The sequence below is a fragment of the Juglans regia genome, chromosome 16 (genome assembly GCF_001411555.2).
Source record: "Juglans regia cultivar Chandler chromosome 16, Walnut 2.0, whole genome shotgun sequence".
NCBI lineage: Eukaryota > Viridiplantae > Streptophyta > Magnoliopsida > Fagales > Juglandaceae > Juglans > Juglans regia.
Window position 1 is genome coordinate 11,372,444 of NC_049916.1, and position 27,920 is coordinate 11,400,363.

The 27,920-nt window shown below is 38.9% G+C and overlaps 1 protein-coding gene and 1 pseudogene across 1 annotated transcript; one reads left to right on the plus strand and one right to left on the minus strand.

The window, feature by feature from the left end:
* The first annotated feature begins 4,542 nt into the window (after positions 1 to 4,542).
* On the plus strand, positions 4,543 to 11,489 carry LOC109005623 (annotated as a pseudogene).
* On the minus strand, positions 11,338 to 27,920 carry LOC109005688 (40S ribosomal protein S19-3-like). Its single transcript, XM_035686849.1, is given in 5 exon segments — positions 11,338 to 11,408; positions 11,524 to 11,647; positions 12,891 to 13,074; positions 13,188 to 13,278; positions 27,532 to 27,920. Coding segments are annotated over 4 exon segments (396 nt in total). The 5' UTR covers positions 27,616 to 27,920; the 3' UTR covers positions 11,338 to 11,408; positions 11,524 to 11,610.

Below are 27,920 nucleotides of genomic sequence, written 5' to 3' on the forward strand. Positions count from 1 at the left end.
GAGACATTGCTTTGTTTATTGCAAAATGTACAACTTGTTGGCAGGTTAAAGCTGAGCATCAGAGGCTTGCTGGCTATCTTCAACCCCTCCCTATTCCCAAGTGGAAATGGAACGACATCACAATGGACTTTGTAATAGGACTACCAAGGACGCCTAGTGGGAAGAATTTAATCTGGGTAATTATTGATCGGCATGTTCACTGAAGGCTGCTGTCAACCCACCGTTTCACCACGCGACCCTCTCTGCCATGCATCTCCTCCACGGCTTGTACTGCCCTTTTTTTTCATCTTCTCCACCCGTGCGACACACAGCTCCTCAAACTGCCTTGCTTAGTCTATTTATAGTCCACGGGTTCCTCATTTTAAATTCTTCCGAGTTCCTCTTCCTTCCTCTCTTTCTAAACCATCTTCATTTCTTGTTGATTTGCGTTTTGTTCTATGATTTTGTTGGTGAATCTGAGAGCTTGAAGTTTTGTCGTGCTTTGTTTTGTTCTAAAATTTGTGGAATTTCAATCGGTTTATTTTGGTGAATTGTTGGAACTTGCCGTGAGTTGAGTTTCTCATTTTTTTCATAGATCGAATTCCTTTGAGAGAAAACCCACTAGAAAAGCCACTGTTTTATTCTTGAAATCACTGTTTCCGCCGTTGAGCCGCCACCTTGAGCAACACCCTTTCGCTTGATCTTCCAGATTTATTTCCTATTTTTGTATGTAATTTTCCATCGCGACTCAAGTGATTTAAATTGGCATTATAACTGTTTTAATTGTAAACTGTTGTTTTGTTGAAAATTGGGTCATGGGCCGTTGAAGTGTTGGGTTGTAAATGTAGTTGGTGTTGGTGTTGGGCCTTGGGCCGAATTGGAGGACAGGATTACGCATGTAGTTGTGAAACTATATAATTGTAAATGGAGGGCTATTTTATGAGTATTTATTATTTCATCTAATAAATTGTTGTCATACACATTTATCGTCTTAAATAAATTGTGCTTTGAGGTCACATTATCTGTTTTGGAAAATGAGACTGATTGTGTTGGTGCGTGTGTATCACGACCCCAAGCCGAGATGGGACATTATCTCAGTGGAGCTCCTCTGGTCACTTGGGAGCGTAACAGATTGATGTGACGTCCCCTGAGTTGTCGCGGGGCGACAACGGTAACGCTCTAGTACCGATTCCGTGACCTTTTGGCTAACGAGGTTAGAGGATGCTTGGCCATGTACTCGCTGGGCGCAGAACTGGACATCGCTCGTTACGAAGTCTCATGCACGGACGTTACCCGTGGTGTAACGTTGAGAGCCAGGGTGTGCGGACAATCCATAGGGGAGACCGTGGTGCATGCATAATTAATTTAATAAGGGTTATGATTGGGTCAAATGGGATTTTTGGCGTGAGTGATTAAAAATGTATTTTTGGGTAAAAGAATGTGGTTTGTTATCTGCATATTTGTCTGTATAGGGACGTGTGATTATTAATGTGTTTTAAATCTCTTAGATATTGTTTTGGTTAATTACTTGCTAAGATGTCATAATCTCATTATGGTGTTTTACCCTACGGTTCCGTCTTATGGTGCCGTAGAGTCTGACGCAGAGCCCGAGTATGAACCCGAGGGATCAGCTCTGCCGGAGGTTTGAGTTGCTGAGATATTGTCCAGCGTTATGGGATTTGTTTCCCTTATGTTATTTACTGTCTTTAATTTATCTGTCGGATGACTATATAATTCTTGTAAAGTTATTTTACTGTTTTTGAACAATTCTGGTACTTAATAAAGAAAGACCTTATTATTTCTCCTCGGCGAATATTATTTTGTACACTTAATGCATGTTGTACACACTCTGAGCACTGGTCATTGGGGTGCATGATCCGTGTGGTCAACATCCTGGTGTCACAAACTCCACAAAAATAACACGTGGGGGTCGAGGGTGGCACATCATCTCTTTGTGGAATGCCCAATAACCTGGATTCTATGGCATCAAAGTAGCTGGCCACTAAGTCTAGCAAATCTTCCCATCAATTCCATATTAGACTGGATAAAAATGATCATACATCCGAAAAATTTTTTGGGGTTGCATGATAAAGAAACTCACCACTTTCAAACTTTTGAGGTGTATGGTGGCAGAGAAATGAATCTGTCCACAATCATACCTCAATATCTATGGAGCAAGCAAACAATTAATTGATCCATATTTATGAAGATTATAAAGAAGCACAGGAAAGAAAGCAAAGTAAGCCAAAAGAACTATGGATACCTCCTCCTACATCTTTTCAAAGCTTCTCGTTCGATGCAGCAGTCAGAAATAATTTTTCAGTGGCATCAGTGGTACGAGGAAACGACGATGGTGATATCCTCGAAATCAGAACGGAAAAAATTCAAACATCAAACCCACTGGTAGCTGAAACTTCAGTAGCTCTACTCGTTTAAAAAATGACAATCCATAAGAATCAAGCAATTATTGAAGGTGATGCCCAAAATGTCATCACAGCAATACAAAATTCTAATCTATCCCTGTTATGACAAATCTCACCCATTATAGCAGATATCCAACAGATTCTCCACGATCAAAATGGGTAGGAACTAGCAAAAACCTATCGATCTGAAAATTAATGTGCGTACTCATTTGCGCAATGGGCAGCAACCAATTTAGTATTTGGATGTCTAACCTTAGATAAAAATTTTAGATGCTTTCTATATATTAATAGTGGGAAAGCCCCTTCCTAAACTCTTGTAATTCACTTTATTCTATAATATGTTTGATTAAAAAAAAAACATGCATATTGCTCTCATAAACCTATTGGGTGTGTATTCCAATGTTATATATCCCGACATCTTGACACTTCATCAAATTACAAGCGGCCCGTCGGGGGCGCCACATGATCGGAACTAAGAATCCTTTGCCGGCATAAGATTCAAGCTTGCTCTTATTGATCTCCGATTTTTGAGACATCTCTTGACGTCCCAATCATGTTTCCTGTCCTCTACCGATCTCGATGTCCCTTCCTTTATGGCCTTCTTTAATCGCTTCATCCAGAGAGAAATGAGAAAGGGCAAGAGACGGGATAAATGAGAAAGCAAGAGACGATAGAAAAGAAAGCGAAACGAAACAAAACAGAACAGAAGGACCCTCAGACAGACATAATAGAAGTAGACGTGTTTTTCTCGTATATTCTATGCAGTTCTATGCTGCGCTTCACATGGGTAATGGCAACTGTAGTTTCAGACGAGAGGGCCACGTGATTGGCCGAGACTACTTGGTGTAACCCAATTTTCCTTTTTCCCCTGACGCTGGTTACTCAAGTCAATGAGGTCATCTCATCTCGATCAGTTTCATCATATACTTTTGAGCCAACACTTGCGCAGCAAGAAAGAATTCCGCCCAGCTCCCCTCAGTGCCCATGTTTTCACTTTTTCTCTGCTTAATTTGGTCTAAAAAATTCTTCTCTGTTTAATCACTATTCTTTTTGTTCCAACCCTTTGGCAGCAAGAATGAATTCCCCCATCATGGGAAACAGAAGCAACACTGTCAGTACCCGAGAGAGAGAGAGAGAGAGAGTCATCATCTCTATCTGCCCCACCAACGCGTAAACTGCCAAAGAAAGGCTAGAAAGTCCGAGTGCCCAATCGTGTTCGAGACTTGGTACCCAAACAAAGATAGAAAGAAGGGTGTGGAACATGGCATTAAACAACGTTTGTCATTTGTGAAATTAGTAAGCAAGTGTTATAAAGCTATTAGATTAGTCAACGCTCCTTTCCTTAGAAAGCAATCACATGCTGCCACTTGTCACTTATAGTGAGCTGGGCTCCTCAGTCCATGCCTACGTTAGCTTGAATAAACTTCGGTAAGGGGTAGTTTGACAACAGTCGTCTTTTGTCGCCACTTGTCATTTGCTCCCTTTGCTCTTGTCTGTATATAGTTTGCTCATGAGCCTTGGTTTTTTTCGGCAGCAGTTGTACTCTCCTTTCAGGTTAGGCTCTCACTAACACACATTCCCTTCAATTACTCTCTGCAACACTCGTTCTTCCCCTCTCATGGGTAATGCATCATTGAAACCTTTGTAAACCTGCTGGTTTCGAGTATATGCTGTGAAATCTGAATGCAGGGTGGTGGTTTCAGATTGGCTTGAATTGGCAAATGCAGTAATATGCATTGAATTGGCAAATGCATGTGCTCTAGTCTTCCTAGTTGACTCTGTTTGCTCTGTGTGATAAGTTACTTACAGAAAACAAAGGGTAAAATTTGTGACAAAGGCTTTGAGGAGTTCATTGGGTAAATGGTGAAACTATTGAAATTTTGAGCTTGAATGTGAAAAAAAAAAAAAAAAGCAAGGAAAATACTAACCGCACTGTATTTTTTTCATATTCTGTATCGAAGCATCCAAATTCTAAAGTATTTTTCAACTATAGTCCTTACCAAAAGCAAAAGTCTTTTCTTTAATCTTTGTGTAACCTACCCCGACCCATTGTCTGATATAGTGCGTTTACTGGAACTGCAGTTGAAGCTTGGGACTTGACATTGATATTGTACCAGAGCCAAGGATCTTTCTATAGAGCATGGATACTAATATAGTGCTGCGCTTTGGAAATCTGGTTTCGAGGTATAATTTTTCTGTGCTCTGGAAACAGGAAGATGTCTTTGTGAAATTTGATATCAAGCTAGAAGATAGTATTTCTTCTTTTCCCATCTTTCCGTAGAGTACAAGATTGAAATCTCCTATGAGAACATTTGGAAGATTGAGCTATATTGTCCACGTGATCAAGCAACAAAGTTTCTTCTCATTCAGGTTAGCCTGGTGAAAACTTTAACCCAAATAACGTTTCATCAATTATCTGGGCTCCATACAATATTCTCTAGTTTACATAAAGGCATATGAAGCTAGTAATCTGGTTTCTCTCTTATATGCATAGGATGCTATACTCTTTCTTACCAGCACCCTTAGCACTATTCTAGTTATATAAATTGCCACTGTTCATCAGTAGGTCTAATGACGATTCTATACAAATTCCAATAAAAGAAAAAATGAAACCCAGTATCAGAAAGCCTTTAGTTGGAAGCAGAAACCTTTAGCCCCTTTTAATTTTGTTTTGGGTTAATATCATGTGTATATTTATTAGATACTCAAATAAAATGTTGTTTTCACATTTCGATGATCTCATTCTAGTTTGAAATTTCATGTCCAGGTCACCTATGCTCATCCCTTGAAATTAATGGTTGTTGAGTCGAAATTGCTACTCTCTCTTTTTCACTAAATGATTTCTTGTTTATATTGCTAGCTACTCGGTTCTCCAAGGATTTCTGAGAAAGCTGTATCTACTGGACATCATAATAAGTGGGTTCGAGAAGTTGATTTCACTCCATTCTGCTGTATTGGCCAATCTTCTGCTCTATGTTTGGAGCTTCCAAATAAGCTCCAGCTTCCGAAATTCCACCTTGATTTTGTCCACTATAAAGAAAATGAAGAACAACTTGGATTGATGGAAGGGTCTCCTTTCTCTTGCAGTTCTGGTCTTGTGCCCATTGTGAATCCACCCATAGGCTTTGAACTGCATAAAATCTTGTTTAAGATCAACTCCTTAATTCAGCATGGGTGTGTTCCTGGGCCAGCAATTGATGATGATTTTTATCGGTTAGTCGATCCTAAGAGTACCAAAATTGAGTACATAGAAAGTGCCCTGGACAAGCTGTTTCATTTAGGAGACTGCTGCTATGAACCTGTGAGATTGCTCAAGGAGCAGTTTAAAGGATATGCCACATCTACGCTACTTCCTAGAGCTCCTGATATTTCTTTATGTGATGGGATGGTGTATGTACACAGGGTTAAAGTTACTCCATCTAAAGTATACTTCTGTGGTCCAGAGGTGAATCTCTCCAACAGAGTCTTGCGCAATTATCCTGAAGATATTGACAATTTCCTGCGTGTCTCTTTTGTCGATGAGGACTTTGATAAAGTGTACTCAATAGCTTTATCTCCACGTTCATCATCTGCAAAGGAGGATAAGCGAACTAGAGTTTATGAGAGAATAATATCCACTTTAAGAAATGGCATAGTTATTGGAGATGGGAAGTTTGAGTTTCTTGCCTTTTCATCCAGTCAGGTACGAGAAAAGTCTGTTTGGATGTCTGCTTCAAGAGCAGGTCTGACTGCAGTAGTTATCAGAGAGTGGATGGGTGATTTTCGAGATATAAGGAATGTGGCAAAATATAGTGCCAGACTGGATCAGTCTTTTGGCTCTCTTCTAAAGAAACTGTCAGTGTTGGTATAGATGAAATTGAAGTTATTCCCAATGTAGAAGTTAAGAAGGGAGAAGCCACGTATTGTTTCTCAGATGGCATAGGGAAGATATCTCAAGAGTTGGCTTGCAAAGTGGCAACAAAGTTAGGCTGCAGTTCTATTCCATCAGCATTTCAGATTCAAGTTAGGCTGCAGTTCTATTCCATCAGCATTTCAGATTCAATATGGTGGGTACGCTGGTGTCGTGGCTGTTGATCCGACATCATCGGTGAAGTTGTCATTGAGAAAGAGCCTGTTCAAATACAAATCACTTGACACAAAACTCAATGTTCTGGCATGGAGTAAGTTTCAGCCTTGTTTTCTGAATAGCCAGATAATCACTCTTTTGTCTAACCTTGGAGTGAAGGATCAAGTTTTTCTAAGAAGGCAAAGGGAGGCTATATAGATCATCTGAATGCCATGTTAACAGATCCGTATAGAGTACAAGAGGCACTGGAGATGATGTTCTCAGAAGACATCGCAAAAGTTTTGAAGGAAATGCTTATATGTGACTACAAGCCAGATATAGAACCATTTCTTTCAAAGATGCTTCAAACATTCCGTGCATCCAAGTTGATGGACATAAGGTTTGGAACAAGGATATTTGTTCCAAATGGAAGGGTTATGATGGGATGCCTAGATGAAACCAAGACATTGGAATACGGTCAAGTATTTCTAGAAGTTTCTTGCTTTAGTAAAGAGCTCTGTAACCAGTCATCTGTTATGTTTAGTGTCAGCAGTTCAAACCCAAATAACTTCTTTTTTGAAGGTGAGGTGTAACACCCCCTTCCCGTAGGCTAGGTGTGTCACGTATTTTTCATGAAAAATAACCCAGCAAGCGATTCTCTAATTTCATAATTGAAAAATAAACTGAAGTAATTTATTATGAAATAAAAGGTCTAATAAAAAATGTCTTCCCAAAAACATTAAAGAAATAACTGAATAAATTCGTCATAAAAGACACATTTTATTTTAGAAAGTCTGAACAAAACAAAAATGCTCCTTCTACTCCTAGCCTGCCTGCTCGTAATCATCATCTTCACCTGGGTAATTAAAAACATGAAAATAAACTAAAATGAGTCGATGACTCAGTAAGAAATCTATCATAACGAAAACATAATAAACATAAAATTTTCATAAGAACTTTCATGCTGAACTTAAAATTCATGACTGTTCATGTTAATGCTTATGCTATGTATGACTGAATTATCTGAATTAACTGACTGATTTATCTTACTTATCTGACTGGCCAACACACTTAACCCTGTGTGTAAGGTTGTGCACCAACCCCACATCCCGCTGCAGCAAGGGGAACTGCTGATAGTATTCTAGCATACTATGGTGAACCATGACTGAGTTCGTGGCTTGCACCCCACCCTGAAACTGAACTGCATTGGTACCATGCATCTGAATGGCCATCTTATTAACTGATCTGATTTTTATCTTACACTTGAATTTAAGATGGCTTATGTGTCTTATACACATGAGATGCATGACATAATACATACATAACTATAATTTCTGAAACTGAAACATGATGCGGAATGACATGATCATATGCTATGCTGGATGACATGCTTGTACATGAGCGGTTCATAAATAATGGCTATCAAAGAACTGGCTTGAATAATACATACATATAAGCTAACTGTGATGATCCTAATTTATGATCAAATTTACTTACCTCGATGCGTTTCTTCTTGAATAATACTTCGTAACTTGAGACCTATATTCAATAAATAACTCACTAAATTGTTTGGAACTAAAATAAATGCTAATATCTTACTTAACTAAATTCGGAATTCTAAAACATAGTCAAACCAATATTTGTTTAACACTAAAATCAATAATTCATAGTATTTAAATTACTTAAAATACTAATTTATAATTTAGTAGAAATACTCGAACTATTTTAAAATAATTCACAAAAACTTAAATTCTTAAACTAAGTTTCATTTCTTAACGTAATTATTAAATCTTATAAGAAACTTAATAAATTCCATTAAATTCTTAACATAGAAATTTTATTAAAATCTTACAAAATTGACAAAAGGAATATTAACTCAAATATTAGACTTAAAATTATACTTTAAAACATATTTCCAATTCTTTAAACATTTATTAAAAAGAAACTTTAACTAAATATATTTATTTAATAAACTCAACTAGTAATATTAAACTCAATATAAATCACTAAAACAATTATTGAAATAAAAATAAGATCAAGTCTAACTTAAAATATAAGCTCAATTAAATATCACTATAATCTGTAAAAAGGGTTAAAAACTCTGGCCCATAAGTATAATACTATACTACATGAGCCCAAACAGGAAACTAAACTCAAACCCAACCTCATACGGGCCTAAGGCCCAAGGCCCAACAAAAGAACCCACGGGTTCCTCAAGAACCCGAGAACAAGTCTAATGTCTGATAAAAATGAAAACAGAGAGTTGAGAGAGAAAGTGGCTGCGATGGAAGAGCTTACCGAGGGAGAGGGGCTAACTCGACGGCGGTTCTGGTGGCTGGGAGTGGTCGGCGGCGCGACTGGGGGTTCCTATGGTGGTGCGGCACCGAGTGAGAGAAAGAGAGAGAGAGTTTAGAGAGAGGAACTACTAAACCGAAACAAAAGAAGAGAAAAAGAGAGCTGATGGCGGTCGGCTTACCGAAAATGGGTGGCTGAGCTAGGGCTGGGCTGGTCGGCACCGTCTGTGACGCCGGAAGGGAGTCCCGCGTCTCTGAGTGGCGTGGAGTTACTGCGAGAAGAAGTGGGTGGCTGCGGGTCAGAGAAGAGAACTCCAAAACAAGTGAGTTTTCTTTGTATCTTTCTTGTGCTGAAACAGATATTCTTAGATGGATTTATAAAGACGATAGAAAGGCTATCTGATAGGGTTTTTCTAATGAGAGTTAGACTCCTACTAGGGCTCGAAACCTACGGATTGGTGATTTGAATTTGTCAAACAGCGGCTAACAAAATGATGAGGTTTGGAGACTAGAAAAATTTAAACTTTAATTTTTCAAAACACACATCGCAGTGAACGTAATCTGAAACACTTTAGAAATCCTTATTAAAACAAAACTCTAACAAATCATAAATAGCAACCATAATAGAAAATATAGAGATAAATTAAATATAAATTCTGATAAAACTATACTCATAAAAATATAAATTCTAAAATAAAAGTTTACTAGGAAAAATTACTAATATACCCTAAAACCAAAACTAGTATGTCACATGAGGTGATTGTTGCTAGAAACCCATGTCTACACCCAGGAGATGTACAAGTACTAAAAGCTGTTAATGTGCCTGCTCTACATCACAATGTGGATTGTGTTGTTTTCCCACAAAATGGAAAAAGGTAAGATTCTAATATCCCATTGTAGCTACTTCTAAAACATGAAATGTTATATGCAGCATCTGTAACATTAATGACTACGTATTTGTGCTCTTATGTAATCAACAGATAAAGAAAAAAATCTATTTTTTTTTAGTAGAAACTACACATATAAAGTTAATTACCCTAAAAGATAAATAGTCTATTTACATTGTCATGTATAATATGCTATTTGTGAAGACACTAGATTCAGACTAAACTTTGTTTTTATATTGCATTGTTGTTTCTTCATCCACAATATTCAAAAGTCATATGCAACATTATTTTGGCATACTCTTTACTAACCTTATTTGAGTAATTGTGTTTAGACCTCATCCAAATGAATGTTCGGGAAGCAGTTTGGATGGAGATAAGTACTTTGTCTGTTGGGACCATGATCTAATTCCTCCTCCGCAACTCAACCAGCAGAATATATTGCAGCACCAACTCTGCAACTGGATCATGATGTTACGATAGAGGTATTTATTTGTACATTTTGATTTGAAAAAGCAACAACAGAACGAGTGCTAGAATTTGATATTTCAAGTTTGTCACTGCAAGTAATTATCATATTAACTGCAATATGAATGGAATGATATATGTGTATGTATATATATATATATTAGCCATCACTGATAATTTTCTTCACATTTGCTTACAATTGAGAGAATACATCGTGCTGCAATCATCTAGCATCTAGCCTTCATTAACTTGCATTTTACCTTTTTTCAACAACAATTAAGCATTTAGCGTATATATAATTGCCTCTATACTTGCACATCCAATGAGCATATAAAAGTATTTGGTGATCTAAGAAGCTGTTTCCAAATGCACATCTATACATAAAAAAATGTTTAGACAAAATTTAGAAATCTTCTGTCTTTGTAAATATTTAACAAATATGCATTGCAGCTGCATCTTCATGTGAAGAAAATAAAGTTAAGTAGGATCAAATGAAAGGCTCTGACCTCTCACATTTCCATGTCCTTTGCAACAACTTTCTTCCACAGCTAACATATGAAAGCCTGTCATTTTTGTCCTGCAGGAATTAGCGGAGTGTTTCATCAACGACATAGTCAATAAAAATTTAGGAGTCATCCAAAATGCCCACACTGTTTTTCAGATAGGGAGCCCTGCAGTGCAATGAGCCATAAATGTTTGGAACTTGCTGAGCTATACTCAATTGCAGTTGACTTCCCGAAAACTGGTGTTGCAGCTGAAATACCTCCTCATCTACGTGCCCATGAGTATCATGGAAAAGCCTGAAAAATGGACCTACAGATCAAGATCTGTTATAGGAAAGCTTTTTCACTAAGTGAAATACATTGCATTGCCCACGAGTCCTATGAAGCCCTTCACTTTGGAAACAGCAAAACAGTATTATGACTCTGACATGGAAGTAGACGGCTTTCAGGACTATCTCAGTGATGCTTTGAAATACAAAACTAACTATGATTACAAGTTGGGGAATTTGATGGACTATTATGGGATCAAAACTGAAGCTGAAATACTTAGTGGCAACATTTTGAAAATGCCAAAACGTCTTGATAGGAAGGGAATTATAGATGCAATTAAATATGCTATGTATTCCTTAAGAAAGGAAGCCAGGACCTGGTTCGATAAGGGAGATGATTCTTACACTTATAATGCAAAAGCAAAAGCAAAAGCATCAGCGTGGTATCATGTCACATATCATCATACTTACTGGGGTCGTTACAATGAGGGAATGGATAGGGCTCATTTCCTTAGTTTTCCATGGTGTGTCTAAGACAAGCTTCTGCAAATCAAGAAGGATGAAGGTAGCATAAACTCTTCACTTCTGTCATCGCCAGACCATCAGCTCAGTCAACTTATCTGAATATGAAAGCAGTGTGATATTAATACTATTTTACCTTTGATTAGTAATGTTACTGGTATTTGCTTGTAAATGCTCCAGCCAGATTTTTGTGGCTGGAAATATGTTGTAATTCCTATCTTACTTAAACAGGTCTCCAGGTATGCATTTTGTCATTAATTCTGCAATGTATATAAATTGTCGACAACCTTTATGAGAATATAAATTAACTACAGAGCTTAAAAGCTTCCATTTTTAGCTTGCATAATTGGTAGACACCGAAGCTAAGAAAACAAAGGTAGTTTCCACGTGCAAGAGAACAACTCCTGCAAAACAGTTAAAATTTTTGAATATCCCAAAAAGTTCAGATTTATAAAGTACTTCATCTTCAGTTTATAAAAGTAAAACAAGATTCCATCCATCCCTACTCCTGCTTGGCCAATGCTTGAAACAGCTGATAAAGTAGAATTCATCCTTAATTTTGAAAGAGATGTATCCAATGCTTTAAACGATGTCATTGCTATGGTCCCGCCAGTTGTAATTCGTATTATTCCAGTGTAAATGCAAAAGAAAGAAAGAAATTTAAGAAACAAAATGAGAAAGAAGATGAAGAAATTTCTGATTTTCAAGAAATCAGCACCTCCAAACAAGAATCATGTATTTACTTGCGATAGTAATAAATACAATTCAGTCTCTTTTTATACAACTCTCCAGTTTTCGTTAATCTCATTACAATGGAAAAGGGTATTTCTGTAATACCCATATTAAGTAAACATGGCACCTGCTCTCCCTTAAGAGCATTCACAAGGGTTCCTTTATCTTATCCTTTAAAATACATCACCAAATTTCATTGTCTATTTTACATACTGACTTTTAAAGCATTAGCATTGGATTATGCAAATGCAAATATAAAATTTGCATAATGACATGATTTTGCATTTGGCTATTCCACTCAAAACTAATTCTCACATTGGATTATCCATTTATTAGCCAAAATAATAAAAAAATATTATTAATTCAATATTTTTATTATTTTTTTACCTAATTTATTTTTATCATATTTTGCAATTCTACAATTCATATCTTAATTAATAATCAAATTATAATTAAATTATTTCATCTAATTGCACCAATTCAAGCAAAACATACGACCTTCAGAATTTAAACACCAATTCAAGCAAAACATACTACTTCATAAGACAGCTATCAGAAGACAGCTATCAATATCTCTCAAGCTATTAGCCTCCCTCTAAAGGTCGTGTGTTTTGCTTGATGGGGATTTAAGCACCAATTCAAGCAAAACATACTAAATCTGTGTTCTATGCATAAAAAGGAGCATCTAACGTTTTCGCATCATTGTCTATACCAAGTGTGATCACCTTAATCTTTGCAATAGAAAAATGGTTTAAATAATGTTGAGCTCACCCCTTTGGGTCAACGTCAATAATGTTCATTTGCTGCAACTGTTGTAGAGAGTGGCGAGCAACGGAACCACTGCTCTTGCAGAAATGGGGTGGACGACTTCCATTCCTCTGACCCCCACCATAAATCCTTCTAAAAGAACCAACACCAAGACCTCCTCTCAGGTAGATCTTCCTTGCCATGGAGGCTGCACAAGATTTGGAGACATAAAAAATATATAAGCACATTGCAGACCACGGGCATAAGAGAAACTGTTTAGGATGCAGACCAGGATGAAAGAAGAGAGGAGACAATTCTTACTAGCTCTCACATAATACCAATCAGGGTCATAAGGAGCCGGTTCCTTAAACCTTGCAGTCTTCACAATATCTGCCCACTCCGGCAGCTCCATCTGCTCACAAAAGATAAATGAAAAGGAAAATTAGTTCACATGTAATAAAAACAGCATACAACCACACCGAATTACAATGTAGGATACAACTTAAACTTCCAATTAAGAAACATGCCAAAGAATGGCCAAAAGGCTGTTAGATATCGTGCATCAAAACAGCATGCATTTGAGGTGCACGTTTCAACTATTTTTCTGCCTATCCTAATTGTACTGAAAAATAATTCCAGAAACCCCCGGGCATACAGTCAGCCGAAACTTTGATTTAAAAAACAAAAAAATTCCAGATCATATAACAAGAACCACCAAAACCTCATACAAGAGCATAAAGTAGACGTATATGAATGAGAGCAACACACAAGACATTACCGAGACACTGTAACAGCGCCGATAGTAGCACAGGTGTTTCCACCTCTGGCACAGAAAGAGTCGATAGGTACAGATGAAGCCTCGGGTGGGTTAGAGATGGTCCACCATGTCCTAGAAAGGGAGGCAGGGGAAATTTTCGAGGCTGCTGAGGGACAAAATGAGGTTCTGACCTCTGTGGTCACTCACACGAGGATGGTGGAAGGGGGTAATTGTCTACTGAAGCATTTTCTGAATTTAGAAGGAAGCAGGCAGGTTTAGTTTGAACTGCCTGAAATGGAAAAGCAAGATAGGTTGGTTTCGGACCCATAGCTTGAAGTAGCTATTTATGAGGAGGAGATGGGTAGTTCATCACCGTTATAGATGACTCCTCTTCAGAGTGTGTCCAAGGAAACTTCAAACTAGGTTTTTAAAAAAGTGGAGGAGATTCAAAGTTGTGTGGGTCTCTTTTATGATGGTTATAAAGAACAATTGATGGCACTTTTAGTTGACATTGAAGCTGGTCGATCCACTGCTAAGAAGTCATATGTGAGAAAGGAGCGGGAGTTGAAAAGATTGCATTGTTCTATTAATTATGACAATAAGGAGGGTACATTGGGGAGGGACAGATCAAAGGGGATGGAAGCTATTCTAGTTAATGAAGCCTAAAATATTGTCTTGGAATGTAAGGGGGATCAATAATGTCAATAAACACCTTCACATTAGGTCCATTATTCATAGTTGGAAGATCGATGTCGTATGCCTCCAAGAAACAAAATTGGAAATTATTGATAGGAATGTAATTAGTAGCATGTGGAGAGGTTCGTTTGTAAGCTAGACTTATTTAGCCTCTTCGGGTGCTTTTGGTGGAGTGCTAGTCAAGTGGGATAGTAGAGTTGTCGAGATGGTAGAAGAGTGCAATGGAAATTACTTGGTGGCATGTGTATTAAGAAACATGGAAGATGGGTGGTCATGGGCATAGCAAGTGTATACAGTCCCAATAGGGATCAGGATAGAAACTTGCTGTGGGATGAAGTATCAGGGTTGTATTCTGTATGGGATTTACCTTGGTGTATATGTGGGGATTTCAATATAGTTCGATTCCCAAGTGAGCGGGAGGGTCTATCTTCGATGACTATAGCTATGGAGGTTTTCTCACAGCTGATCTTTGATTTGAAACTATTGGATTTGACGTTGGTGGGGGGTGAGTATACGTGGTCCAATTCTAGAGGCAGTTCAAGATTGGACAGATTTTTAGTATCATCGTCCTGGAAAGCTCACTATCCAAAGTTGTGCCAAAAACGATTTCCAAGGGTAGGATTGGACCACTTTCCCATTATTCTCGAGTGTGGGGGTATTCATGAGGGCAAACGGTACATTAAGTTTGAGAATATGTGGCTGGAAGTGGAGGGCTTCGTTGATAAGGTAAAAAGTTGGTGGCTGTCATATCAGTTTGAGGGGACTCCTAGTTTTGTTTTGGCTAGTAAACTCAAAGCTTTAAAAGCTGATTTGAAGATATAGAATAAGGAGGTTTTTGGGAATGTTGAGCAGCAGAAAAAAGCCCTTTGAGATGAGGTTCAATCCTTGGAAGCTGATGGGGATAGTGAGGGGAGTTTGTCTAGCAAGAACGAAGTAAAAATAGAACTTGAGAGGGTTCTTTTGATGGAAGAAATATTATGGAGGCATAAAGAAAACGACAGCACACTAGATGTTTGTAGAAAGGCCATACACAGGTTGTTTGGACTTAATCTTTTGTATTTTCATTGATCAGCAAATACACGAAAGTCCTCTATTTATAGAGGCACTGAGTAACAACCAGAATATTCTTTCCACTCAATACATGACATCTGTCCATTCTGTTATACAGCAGAATTCTAGAATATTACACAGTAGTGGTGCTCCATTCTATTATGCAGCCGTATTCTTGACTGACACAGTAGTGGGTTGTTGCTCAACTACATTCATTCCTCCTCATGCTCTGCTGTGGTGGAGTTTGTTATTTGCGTTGGTGATGTCTTAATACCCTCCCGCGAGTCTAGCCTCACTGTTTGAAGAGTGAGGCTTGATCGAAGAAGATGGAATCGTGCAGTTGACAGTGGCTTCGTAAGAATGTCTGCAATTTGATCCTTGGTGGAAATGAAAGATACTTGAAGAGTCTTTGCTGCTACTCTATCACGAACAAAGTGATAATCCAAGTCAACATGTTTGGTGCGAGAGTGAAGGACTGGATTTGCCGATAAGTATGTAGCACCTAAATTATCGCACCATAGTGTGGGGGGCTGTTTGAGGACAACACCCAGTTCACTGAGTAACGACTGAAGCCAAAGAACTTCACACGTAGTATTTGCTACTGACTTGTATTCAGCCTCTGTGGAAGATCTGGCTATAGTTGGCTGTTTTTTTGAACCCCAGGAAATGAGGTGAGTGCCAAAATACACACAAAAACCACCTGTGGATCTGCAGTCATCTGGGCAGCCGGCCCAGTCAGCATCAGAGAAGGCTGACAGTGTTGGAGAAGAAGATGAAGAGAAGCACAAACCAAGATTTTGAGTATTATTTAGGTAACGTAAAATCCTTTTAACAGCTTGCCAGTGGGGCAGCCGTGGACAGTGCATGTATTGACACACACGATTAACTGCAAATGAGATGTCTGGACGGGTGAATGCTAAGTACTGAAGACTTCCAACCACACTTCTGTATAGTTGAGCATCTTCAAAAGTACAACCATCTAACGCAGTCAGTTTAGTAGATGTTGACATTGGAGTGGAGACTGGTTTAGAAGCATGCATTTTAACACGAGTGAGAAGATCACAGATGTACTTAGACTGAGATAAGAAAAGACCAGAGGAGTTACGGGTTACTTCAATTCCTAGGAAATAATGTAAACACCCTAAGTCCTTAACTGGGAAATATGAACTGAGAGAAAGAATAAAATCAGAGATAAGTGCACTACTGGAACCCATAACTATGATATCATCGACATAAATGAGGAGGTAAATAGAACCAGCAGAAGTGTTCAAGATAAACAGTGAAGAATCTGATCGAGAACCATGAAATCCGAGTGAAATTAAAACATCAGATAGTTTAGCAAACCAGGCCCTAGGGGCCTGTTTCAAACCATAGATGGATTTGAGCAACTTACAGACATGATTAGGATGTTCTGGATGAACGAACCCGGGTGGCTGACACATGAACACTGCCTCTTCAAGATCTCCGTGCAAGAAGGCATTTTGTATATCCAATTGATGAAGGGGCCAGTTAGAAGTGACTGCAAGGGAGAGAATGAGACGGATGGTGACTGGTTTCACAACGGGACTAAATGTTTCTGAGTAATCCAAGCCAGGTTGTTGATGAAACCCCTTGGCCACAAGTCTGGCCTTGCGGCGTTCCAGGGAGCCATCAGCTCTGCGTTTGGATTTCAGGATCCATTTGGAGGCCAGGACATTATAGTGAGGAGATGAAGGAACAAGAACCCACGTTCGGTTGTTCATTAAGGCTTGAAATTCAAGATGCATGGCTGTCCTCCATTTGGGGTATTTGGAGGCTTCAGTGAATGATTTGGGTTCTTCAGGAATGGAAACAGAGGAAATTATTTTGGGAGACACGGAGGAGGTGTGTGAGAGACTGGGTTTGGGTGGAGGCCATGGCACCGTGCCATCGGAACGAACCAGAGGACGATGGATGTTAGACTTGGCTCTTGTCACCATCGGATGAGAAGTAGAAGGAGAGGAGGGGTTATCGGAAGAAGATGAAGAATTAAGGAAGGATGAGTGTTGGGAAATAGATTGGTCAGAGTCTATGGAGGACGAACGAGGGTCTGTTTGCGAGGAAGAGAGAGTCGAAGCCCTAGATGAAGAGGAAGGAGAATTGGGTCTGGGCTGAGATGGGCTGCAGCCAATATGTGGGCTCGGAGAGGAACAAGATGATGCGGGAGTATTGTGCGGAACCGAAATGAGAGGGACTAAAGGGCCAGAAGAAGAAATAAGAGGCCCATGTGCAGTGGACGACTGAGTTGCAAACGAAAATGTATTTTCATGAAAAGTTACATCACGTGAAATGTATATACGACCCGAGGAGACATGTAGACACAGGTAACCTTTGTGATCAGGACTGTAACCTATGAACACACACGGCTTGGACCTGTAGTCCATTTTATGTTTATTAAATGGTCTCAAGTTGGGCCAACACAAGGAACCAAAAACTCTTAGAAATGAGTAGTCTGGTGCATGGCCCATTAAGACCTCATAAGGGGAGTTGTTTTGAAGAATGAGAGTGGGCATTCTATTTATTAGAAATGTGGCGGTTTGAAAAGCCTCAACCCAATATATATGAGGCATGGAAGAATGAGCCATAAGAGAGAGGCCAGTTTCAACAATGTGTCGGTGTCGACGTTCGACACTTCCATTTTGTTGATGAGAGTAAGGGCACGTGACTCGATGAGAAATCCCAATTTTATTGAAAATATTGTGAAGAGGTCGAAACTCACCTCCCCAATCAGATTGCACAGAAATAATTTTGGAGGAGAAATAATTATTCACGTAATTGGAAAAGGCAAGAAATAAAGTGGAAACATCAGATTTGGATTGCATAGGGAAGAACCAAATATATTTGGAATAATCATCAACTATTGAAAAGTAAAACCGACATCCTTTTGAAGATAAAATTGGAGCGGGGCCCCATACATCCATAAAAAGAAGTTCAAATGGCTTAGACGCACGAGTAGGAGACAAGGGATGAGGTAAGGCATGGGCCTTGGCTTGTGCGCATGCAGAACAGAGGAGTTGACCATGGTTGGAAGGAAGATGAAACCGGTTGAGGGTGAGTGCCGTAATCCTGGATGAAGGGTGACCAAGTAGAAAGATGCCAAAGATGATTTGTTGTTTTTGTGGTGAGAAGAGCTTGAGGTAAAGAAGAGGAAGCAGTAGCAGCAGCGGAAGATGGAAAGACGTACAAGCCTTCAACGGGACCCTGAAGCAGTGTTACCCGGGTGCGAGAATCCTTCACAACAAAATGATCACAATGAAATTTAAAGAAAACATTATTATCTTGACAAAATTGTCGAACGGACAATAAATTTTTAGATATAGAAGGAACATGAAGAAGTTGAGTTAAGAGAAAATTGCCAGTAGACGAGTGAAGCTGAGCAGTGCCAATGTTTTGGATGGGCAGTGAGGAGCCATCTCCGATGCTGACCTGGTCAGAGCCTTGATAAGAGACAGAATCAAGGTTGAGATTGTTGTAATCTGGAGTGAAATGATGTGTTGCTGCAGTATCCGGGAACCAGCTCGAGTTCATTGTTGTGGAGTGAGGAATTGCAGTGAAATGGGCAGCCAAATTTGGTGGTGGTGAGGCCTGATAAGAATGATTGAAACGATGATAGCAGAGGAGGGCAGTGTGCCCTGGTTTATGACACACCTGACATAGGGGACGGTTATCAGACTGATTGATGAAAAAATTGGAAGAAGGACCTGAGCCACGAGAAGAGGTGTTCCCTCGACCAAAGCCACGTCCTCTACGACCACCACGAAAATTATTAGAACGACCACGTCTAGGTGAGGAAGGAGGTCGAATGGCAGTGTTGTTAGCGGAAATGGAGGTATTTGAGAGAAGAGAGTTGGTTTGGTGAGAGAGTCTGGACTCATGATTTAAGAGGTAGCTGTAGAGTTGATGAGGAGTGAGTGGATCTGGACGAGTGGTTAAGGAGGTAACCAATGACTCATAATCTGTCCCTAGTCCAGCTAAAAGAAATATAGTGAATTCTGAATCTAAGAGAGAATGACCTGCAGCATCAAGTTGAGAGGAGAGATTTTTGGCTTTATTGTAATATTCTGTAATGGATTCAGCTCCTTTCTTCAGAGTAGCTAGTTGGAATTGAGTGTTCATGAGATGTGCTGAAGATTGTGCTGAGTACAGATTTTGAAGAGTCGACCATACTTGCTGTGAGGTAGTACAGTCAAGGACTTGAGTAAGGACAGATTCCGAGAGAGAGGAATTAATGGCTGAAATTATGAGTTGATCTTGTAGTAGCCATTGATCATAAGCAGGATTGGGTTCGTTGGCAAGAAGAGGTTCAGGCATCGGATGAGAACCATCAACGTGCCCAAACAGTTTGTGACCTTTTAGGAATGGGACAATTTGAGCTTTCCATAGAGGATAGTTCTCTATGGTAAGCTTGAGATTAACAAGGTGTGATGCTGCAGTAATGATAGACGAACTTACAGAGTTGGAGGAAAGTTTTTTTGAAGTCGCCATTGTAGACGGGACGTTCGTCCTTTTTGGCTCTGATTACCATAAAGAAAACGACAGCACACTAGATGTTTGTAGAAAGGCCATACACAGATTGTTTGGACTTAATCTTTTGTATTTTCATTGATCAGCAAATACACGAAAGTCCTCTATTTATAGAGGCACTGAGTAACAACCAGAATATTCTTTCCACTCAATACATGACATCTGTCCATTCTGTTATACAGCAGAATTCTAGAATATTACACAGTAGTGGTGCTCCATTCTGTTATGCAGCCGTATTCCAGACTGACACAGTAGTGGGTTGTTGCTCAGCTGCATTCATTCCTCCTCATGCTCTGTTGTGGTGGAGTTTGTTATTTGCGTTGGTGATGTCTTAATAAGGCAAAAGTCGAGAGTTCTTTGGCTTAAAAGAGGGAGATAAGTGCACTAGCTTCTTTCATAAAATGGCTAATTCTCATAGACGTAACAATGCTATTGAGATGTTAAGAACTGAAAATAATCTGCTATCCTCACCTGCCGAGATCCAAGAGCATGCTGTGCAGTTTTTTAGTTCTCTCCTAAGTGAGACGAAAGCTTGGAGACCTAAGATTGATGGATTGAACTTTGCAACGGTGGATGATTTTTGAGCAAGTTGGCTTGAGAGGCCATTTCAAGAGCTTGAGGTGCATCGGGTGGTTTGTGGAATGAGGAGAGACAAAGCTCGCGAGCCGAATGGGTTTTCTATGGCATTCTTCCAAGATTGTTGGGAGATTGTGCGGGAGGATGTGATGAAGGTATTTCATGAATTTTATGAGTTTCAAAAGTTCGAGAAGACTTCGAATGCCACTTTTATTGCCTTGATTCCAAGAGAGTGGGTGCTTTGGAGTTGAAGGAGTTTCGCCCAATCAACATGGCATAGTATAACGGGACTAACATGCTCTGAATGTTTTATGGCATTCCAAGGCATACATGATCCAGGTACTACATGAACATGGCATACATGATCTAAGTACTACATAAACATAGCATATATAGCTTAAGCATTTCATGAACATGGCTTGCGTAATCTGACTATTCCATTACATGGCATACTTGACTTTGAACTACCACTTGAACATTTCATGGCTTTCATATGAATTTAGTAACATTAAATCAATCGAACAACAAATTCATTCATTCACGCATAATCTCGTATTTCATCAAAGATCGAAAAGTAAATTAACCTTGACTTGTCTCTTAGCGTAGCGCAGTTAACAATCATAAGCACATCATATTTTCATACATAATAATAATATTCACAGTACGCATGCATTTATATGATCATACTATTTACCTCTTAGCGCTACTTCCTGATTTCCAACTTGTAGCGCGTTATCTATACGAAGTGCTAATCATCACTAACCTTTATAGAAAGATGTGTCATAGCATTCTAAATACTTGGAATCATATGTAATAGTATTTATTCAAAACTCATCACATATTCCTTGACTTCTATCTAAACATAACTTAATCATTTTATAAAAATCTTAGTTAAAGTCGATTGAAATATTAACAAAATAATGGACCCAACAATAGTTTTAAAAAAAATACTTTAAAAATATAGTTTAAAATCCCTTTAGACTTGCTGCTGTAACATGGTTTGTAAACTTCCCCCTGATTACCATAAATGTGGACCCTTTGAGCAATAACTCTTACAACACAGCCCACACTTAAAGCAAATCCAATTTAAATCATATGTTTAATAAAACTCACCCAGCCCATATAGGAAAACAGACAGTGTAATGCACAGATTTAAAGCATGAAGTCTCCCATAGGCACTGTAGGCTACACTGAAATTATAAAGAAAGTCTCTTTAGTAGGATTTACGGAGGCCTATGAGCAAAGGGTATTATGGAAAATCATCCTAAAGGGCATGGGTATTATGGGAAAACTGATTATAAGGGAAGATATAGGCTACCGGGGGGGAGGGGGGGAATATTCTCATTGCTTACAGAGGAGTTGAACTGAAGGAAGGAAATGGTTGTGCGATGCTCACTGAGAGAAGAAGGCTGAGGCGACGACGGCTCTGGAGTGGTTGGAAGTGACCGGTGACGCAATTGGGTCCTCTGGGCAGTGGTGCGATGCAAGAGAGAGAGAGAGAGAAAGAGAGTGAGAGAGTTAGACCGAGACAGGGAAAATCACGAGGGAGAGATCTCGTCGGGGACTTACCGAAAAGGAGTGGTTTCAACGGGGTTGGGTTGGCCGGCGTTTTCTAGTGCCGTGGGTTGTGCTCCGACGTCCTAGGGTGGTCGGCGATGGCTGGGCAGAAATAAGGCTTATGCGGAATTGTTGTTTCTCTGGGTATTTCAATGTGTGCAACACAGAGGCTTTGTGAGTTTCTTATAGGTGATGGGAGGGAACAACGTGAACCTATAGGAGATTGGCTGAAATTTGAAGTTGCCTAGACTTTAGAACCTATTCTTACGTGGATACAGTTTCTGAGAGGGTTTGAAGAGTTTGAGTTGGAGTTGATCTCAAACTGGAAACCGAATCTAATACGGGGACTAAGTGGATAGAGTATACGAAGGTTTTAAGGGAAAGGAATCACTAATTTAATCTATCTGTTAGCATAAATTCTAAAATGATAAAATAAAAAAAATATAAAGACAATAAAATAATAATAAATAAATAAAATACTAGTTTTAAGCCCTATATTTGGACTCGTATGTTACAGTACCAGTGGGAAAAGTCCATAATATTGATCATTTGGCAGAATTTCTGGGGTGCAAAGTTGCTTTTCTGCCCATAAAATATTTAGGACTACCGATGGGGGCATCTTTTAAGGCCAACCACATTTGGGATGGGGTGGTCGAGAAGATAGAGAGGAAGTTGGCAGCATGGAAAAAGACATTTATCTAAAGGGTTAGGATTACTCTTATAAAGAGTACTCTCTCTAATATTCCTACCTACTTCCTTTCTTTATTCCCTTTACTAGTTGGTGTGGCCAATCATATTGAAAAATTGTATAGAGATTTTTTGTGGGGAGACATGGGAGAGGAGAGACTAAAACTCCCCTAGTGAGTTGGAGAAAATTTTGTTGCCCAATTGTTGATGGAGGTTTGGGTATTCATAGCTTATGTAGTTTTAATAAAGCTTTGCTGGGGAAGTGGCTATGGAGATACCATGGGGAAGAGGAAGCATTGTGGAGGGGGCTGATTGATCCAAAGTATGGTAGTGATTGGGGAGGTTGGTGTACCAAGGAATGTAGGGGTTCATATTGGAGTGAGTCTATGGAAGTTTATTAGGAAAGGTTGGGGTTGTTTCTTGAAACAAGTTAATTTCTCGGTTGGCGATGGTTCAAAAATCAGATTCTGGTCTGATGTTTGGTGTGAGGATACTGAATTGTCTAGAGCCTTTCCGGTTGTCTCCAGACTGGCGACTAATAAGCAAGCTTCAGTTTCAGAGTTGATGGGTTTTTCCAATGAAGTGGTGCTTTGGGATGTAAGTTTCTCCAGATCTACCCAGGATTGGGAAGTAGAGGAGGTTACTGATTTTTTCAGATTATTGTATTCAATGGAGATAAGAAGACAGGGTAGGGACCAACTATGTTGGAGACAAACAGCCTCTAAAAAGTTTACAGTAAGGTGATACTAAATCAGAACCATATTTGCTTTCCTTGGAAGAGGATTTGGAAGGCTCATGTTCTGACAAGGGTGACTTTTTTTGTATGGATAGCAGCAATAGGGAATATTCAGACTATAGATAACTTGAGGAAGCGAGGAATGATTGTTTTGGATTAATGCTTTATGTAAAAGAAAGAAGCGGAATCAGTGAACCATCTACTACTTCATTGTGAAATGGCTAAAGTGTTGTGGGATGGAGTGTTTGGAAGGGTTGGGTTGAGCTGGGTTATGCCAGAAGTAGTGGTCAATTTTCTAGCAAGTTGGACCAACTTTCAAATGCAAACTTGTTCCCAAGTGGCAACTGCATGGAAAATGATGCCTTAGTGTATTATGTGGTGTATTTGGTTAGAGAGAAATGAGAGGTGCTTTAATGATAGGGAATGAAATAGAGATGCATTTTGGAAGTTTTTTATAAGCACTCTAATTAGCTGGTTCTCTGCTATTGTACTCAAGGGAGGGGTTGTAAACGAGTCATTGTCTTCGCTTTTCTAGTATTAGAATGTAACTAAGTGTTTTTTTTGTATACTTCCTGTGTACTTGGGATTCGCCTATTACATTGTTGTAACACCCCCTTCCCGTAGGATAGAGATATTACCAACATTTAAAACATTATGCCCGGTAAAGAGATTCATATCCTGAATTACCTCATTTATTGAAATTCATCAAAACGTTAAAACTGAATTGAACATAATTGTTTTGGAAACTTGAACGAAATATAAAGGAACATAAACTAATCCTATGAATGACGTAAAAGAAATCTAATTCTGGTGATAAAATCACTTATTCATTCCTAAGTCTTGGTACTAGATCTACTCCTGGCCATCCAGCTCTTCATCATCATAGACATCATCTACGAGAATCAGACATGGAAGAAAATAAAAAGACACAAAAATAATGAGTTGAATACTCAGTAAGTAGTACATCGTATCGTAAAATATAGTATTTGCCTAACATACATTACATTTCTATGATACCCTTCATAATATACATACAGCTTCATGAATTTCAATCAAACACGTAACATGATCTTCTGAAAGATTTTACATATATATATCATCACAGACTTACATAGCATACATTTCATTTATTAACATAAGTGGAAGCATATATAAACAAAACATGTCATTGTGAAATGCATAATATCTTGGTTATCTTGTCTTAACATGAAGTGAAACACGCTTGTGTCCGTGTTTCACTAACTTGCATAACATGGGGTGAAACACGCTTGAGTCTGTATTTCACTTAACTTATGAAACACGCTTGAGTCCGTGTTTCACTAAACTTGCATAACATGGAGTGAAACACGCTTGAGTCCGTGTTTCACTAAACTTGCATAACATGGAGTGAAACACGCTTGAGTCCGTGTTTCACTTAACTTGCATAACATGCTTGAGTCCGTGTTTCACTTAACTTGCATAACATGGAGTGAAACACACTTAAGTCCGTGTTTCACTGATCTTGCATATCACGGAGCGAAACATGCTTGAGTCCGTGTTTCACTAAACTTGGGGTTAACCACACTTGAGTCTATGGTAACCGTTACATTTCTTATCTTTCTTAATGCATGAGATTTGATTAGGCTTCATGAACATTTCTAACATGGCAAAATCTTGTACATGGTATGGCGTAACATGACATGGCATGGCATATTCTTGTACATGGCATATTCTTTTACATGGCATAGTATAACGTGATATTACATAACATGCTATGATGGTTTTATGACGTTCCAAGGCATACATGATCCAGGTACTACTTGAACATGGCATACATGGACTAAGTATTACACAAACATGACATATATAACCTAAGTATTTCATGAACATGGCTTGCGTAATCTGACTATTACATGGCATACTTGACTTTGAACTACCACTTCAACATTTCATGGCTTTCATATGAATTTAGTAACATTAAATCAATCAAACAATAATTTCATTCACTCAAGCATAATCTCATATTTCATCTGAGATTGAAAAGTAAACTAACCTTGACTTGCCTCTTAACGTAGCGTAGTTAACAATCATAAGCACATCACATTTTCATACATAATAATAATATTCACAATTCACATTTATTAATATGATCATACTATTTACCTCTTAACGCTGCTTCCTGATTTCCCACTTGTAGCGCGTTACCTAAACGAAGTGCTAATCATCACTAACCTTTCTAGAAAGATGTGTCATAGCATTCTAAATACTTGAAATCATATGTAATAGTATTTATTCAAACTCATCACATATTCCTTGACTTCTAACTACACATAACTTAATCACTTTATAAAAATCTTAGTTAAAGTCAATTGAAATATTAATTAAATAATGGACCCAACAATAGTTAAAAAAAATACTTTAAAATATACTTTAAAATCCTTTTAGACTTGCTGCTGTAAAATAGTTTGTAAACTTCCCCCTGATTACCATAAATGTGGACCCTTTTAGCAATAACTCTTACAACACAGTCCACACTTAAAGCAAATCCAATTTAAATCATATGTTTAATAAAACTCACCCAGCCCGTAGTAAAACAGACAACGTAATGCACAGATTTAAAACATGAAGTCTCCCATATGTATTGTAGGCTATACTGAAATTATAAGGAAAACTGATTTACGGAGGCCTATGAGCAAAAAGGGGTATTCTGGAAATCATCCTAAAGGGGCATGGGTATTATGGGAAACTGATTAAAATCAAATAAGAGGATTAAAGGCTACGGGGGAAAGACATTCTCATTGCAGTTGCAGAAGGGTTGAACAGAATGAAGGAAATGGTTCAGCGATGCTCACCGAGAGAAGAAGGCTAAGGCGACGGCGGCTCTGGAGTGGTTGGAAGTGACCGACGACGCAAATGGGTCCTCTGAGCAGTGGCGCGATGCAAGAGAGAGAGAAAAAGAGAGTGAGGGAGTTAAACCGAAACAATGAAATTCACGGGAAGGAAGAGATCTCGTCGGGGACTATACCGTAACGAGTTGGTTTCAACGGGGTTGGGTTGGTCAGCGTTTTCTGGCGCCGTGGGTTGCGCTCCGACGTCCGAGGGTGGTCGGCGATGACTGGGCAGCAAAAAGGCTTAAGCGGAAAAGTTGTTTCTCTGGTATTTCGATGTGTGCAACACAGATGCTTAGTGAGTTTCTTATAGGCGATGGGAGAAGACGACGTGAATCCTAAGGAGATTGGCTGAAATTTGAAATTGCCTAAACTTTAGGAGCCTACTCTTTCGTGGATACAGATTCTGAGAGGGTTAGAAGAGTTTGAATTGGAGTTGATCTCACACTCTGAAAACCGAAACTAGCACGGGGACTAAGTGGATAGAATATTCGAAGTTTTAAAAGGGAAGGAATCACTAAATCGATCTATCTGTTATCACAAAATCTAAAATAAATAAATAAATATAAAGAAAATAAAATACCAATAAATAAATAAATAAAATACTAGTTTTAAGCCCTAAATTTAGACCCGTATGTTACAATTGTGCTTAGTAAAAATTTTAACTTATCAAAAAAATCAACACACTACACTTGAAAAAGCAGATAGATATTGAAGTGGCGTAGAAACTAGATTAGATCAATTAATTCTTGGAAAAACAGTTGGGTATTACAAGAATGCATTGCACTATGTTAACCTAGCTATTTATTTGCTAAACAACTATAATAAAGCAGCCACAAAAATAAAAATAAAACTTCTTCATTGTCTGTTATTTTCCTCGGTTGTCCCCAGCCAACAAAAAGCCCAAAAATACAGACCCGACTCAGCAATCATAAGTAAGACTCACGGCAATCAAAACCAATCTCATTAATATGGTCATAACATCGTAATAAAGCTCATGTTTGGAGAAAAAATAAAAATTAGGGCCAAATCCAAAAACCCATATCAGCCATAAATCAGCTACCAAAAAAATAAGAGCCTTGTTTTCTTACGGCTTCTAATCTTCTACTCCATTTTTCCTCTAAAAACAGGCGGGCTATGTAAGCGTAATATATGTGTGTGTGTGTGTGTGTGTGTGGTGGTGGTGGATATACATACCTTGCCGGATCGCTTGAGATGAGCTGAGTAGGCCTTCACGAACTATTAAGGCGAAACGTCCTTCACAGTCGTCGCGGTCGCCATTGATGAAGCAGGGTAGAGAGGCTTGGGTCGCACAGGTGAGGAAGGCTAATCGCTTGGGGGCGAAGAAGTTGGCTCTCTCTCTCTCTCTCGCGCTCGCTAGGAATCCTGAATAGTGAAGATGTCCGTGAATAGGGAAGCTATATCATATTCTCTGTTCAAGATGTGCGTCGACTTCTTCTTTGAGAGATGGATGTGCAGAAATTGGAGAGAAGTGGGAGATCAGAAATGGGGGACTATGTGCAGAAATTGGAGAGAAACGGAGAGAAAAGGGAGAGAAAGAGGGAGGCTTGGGAATACGCGGGAAA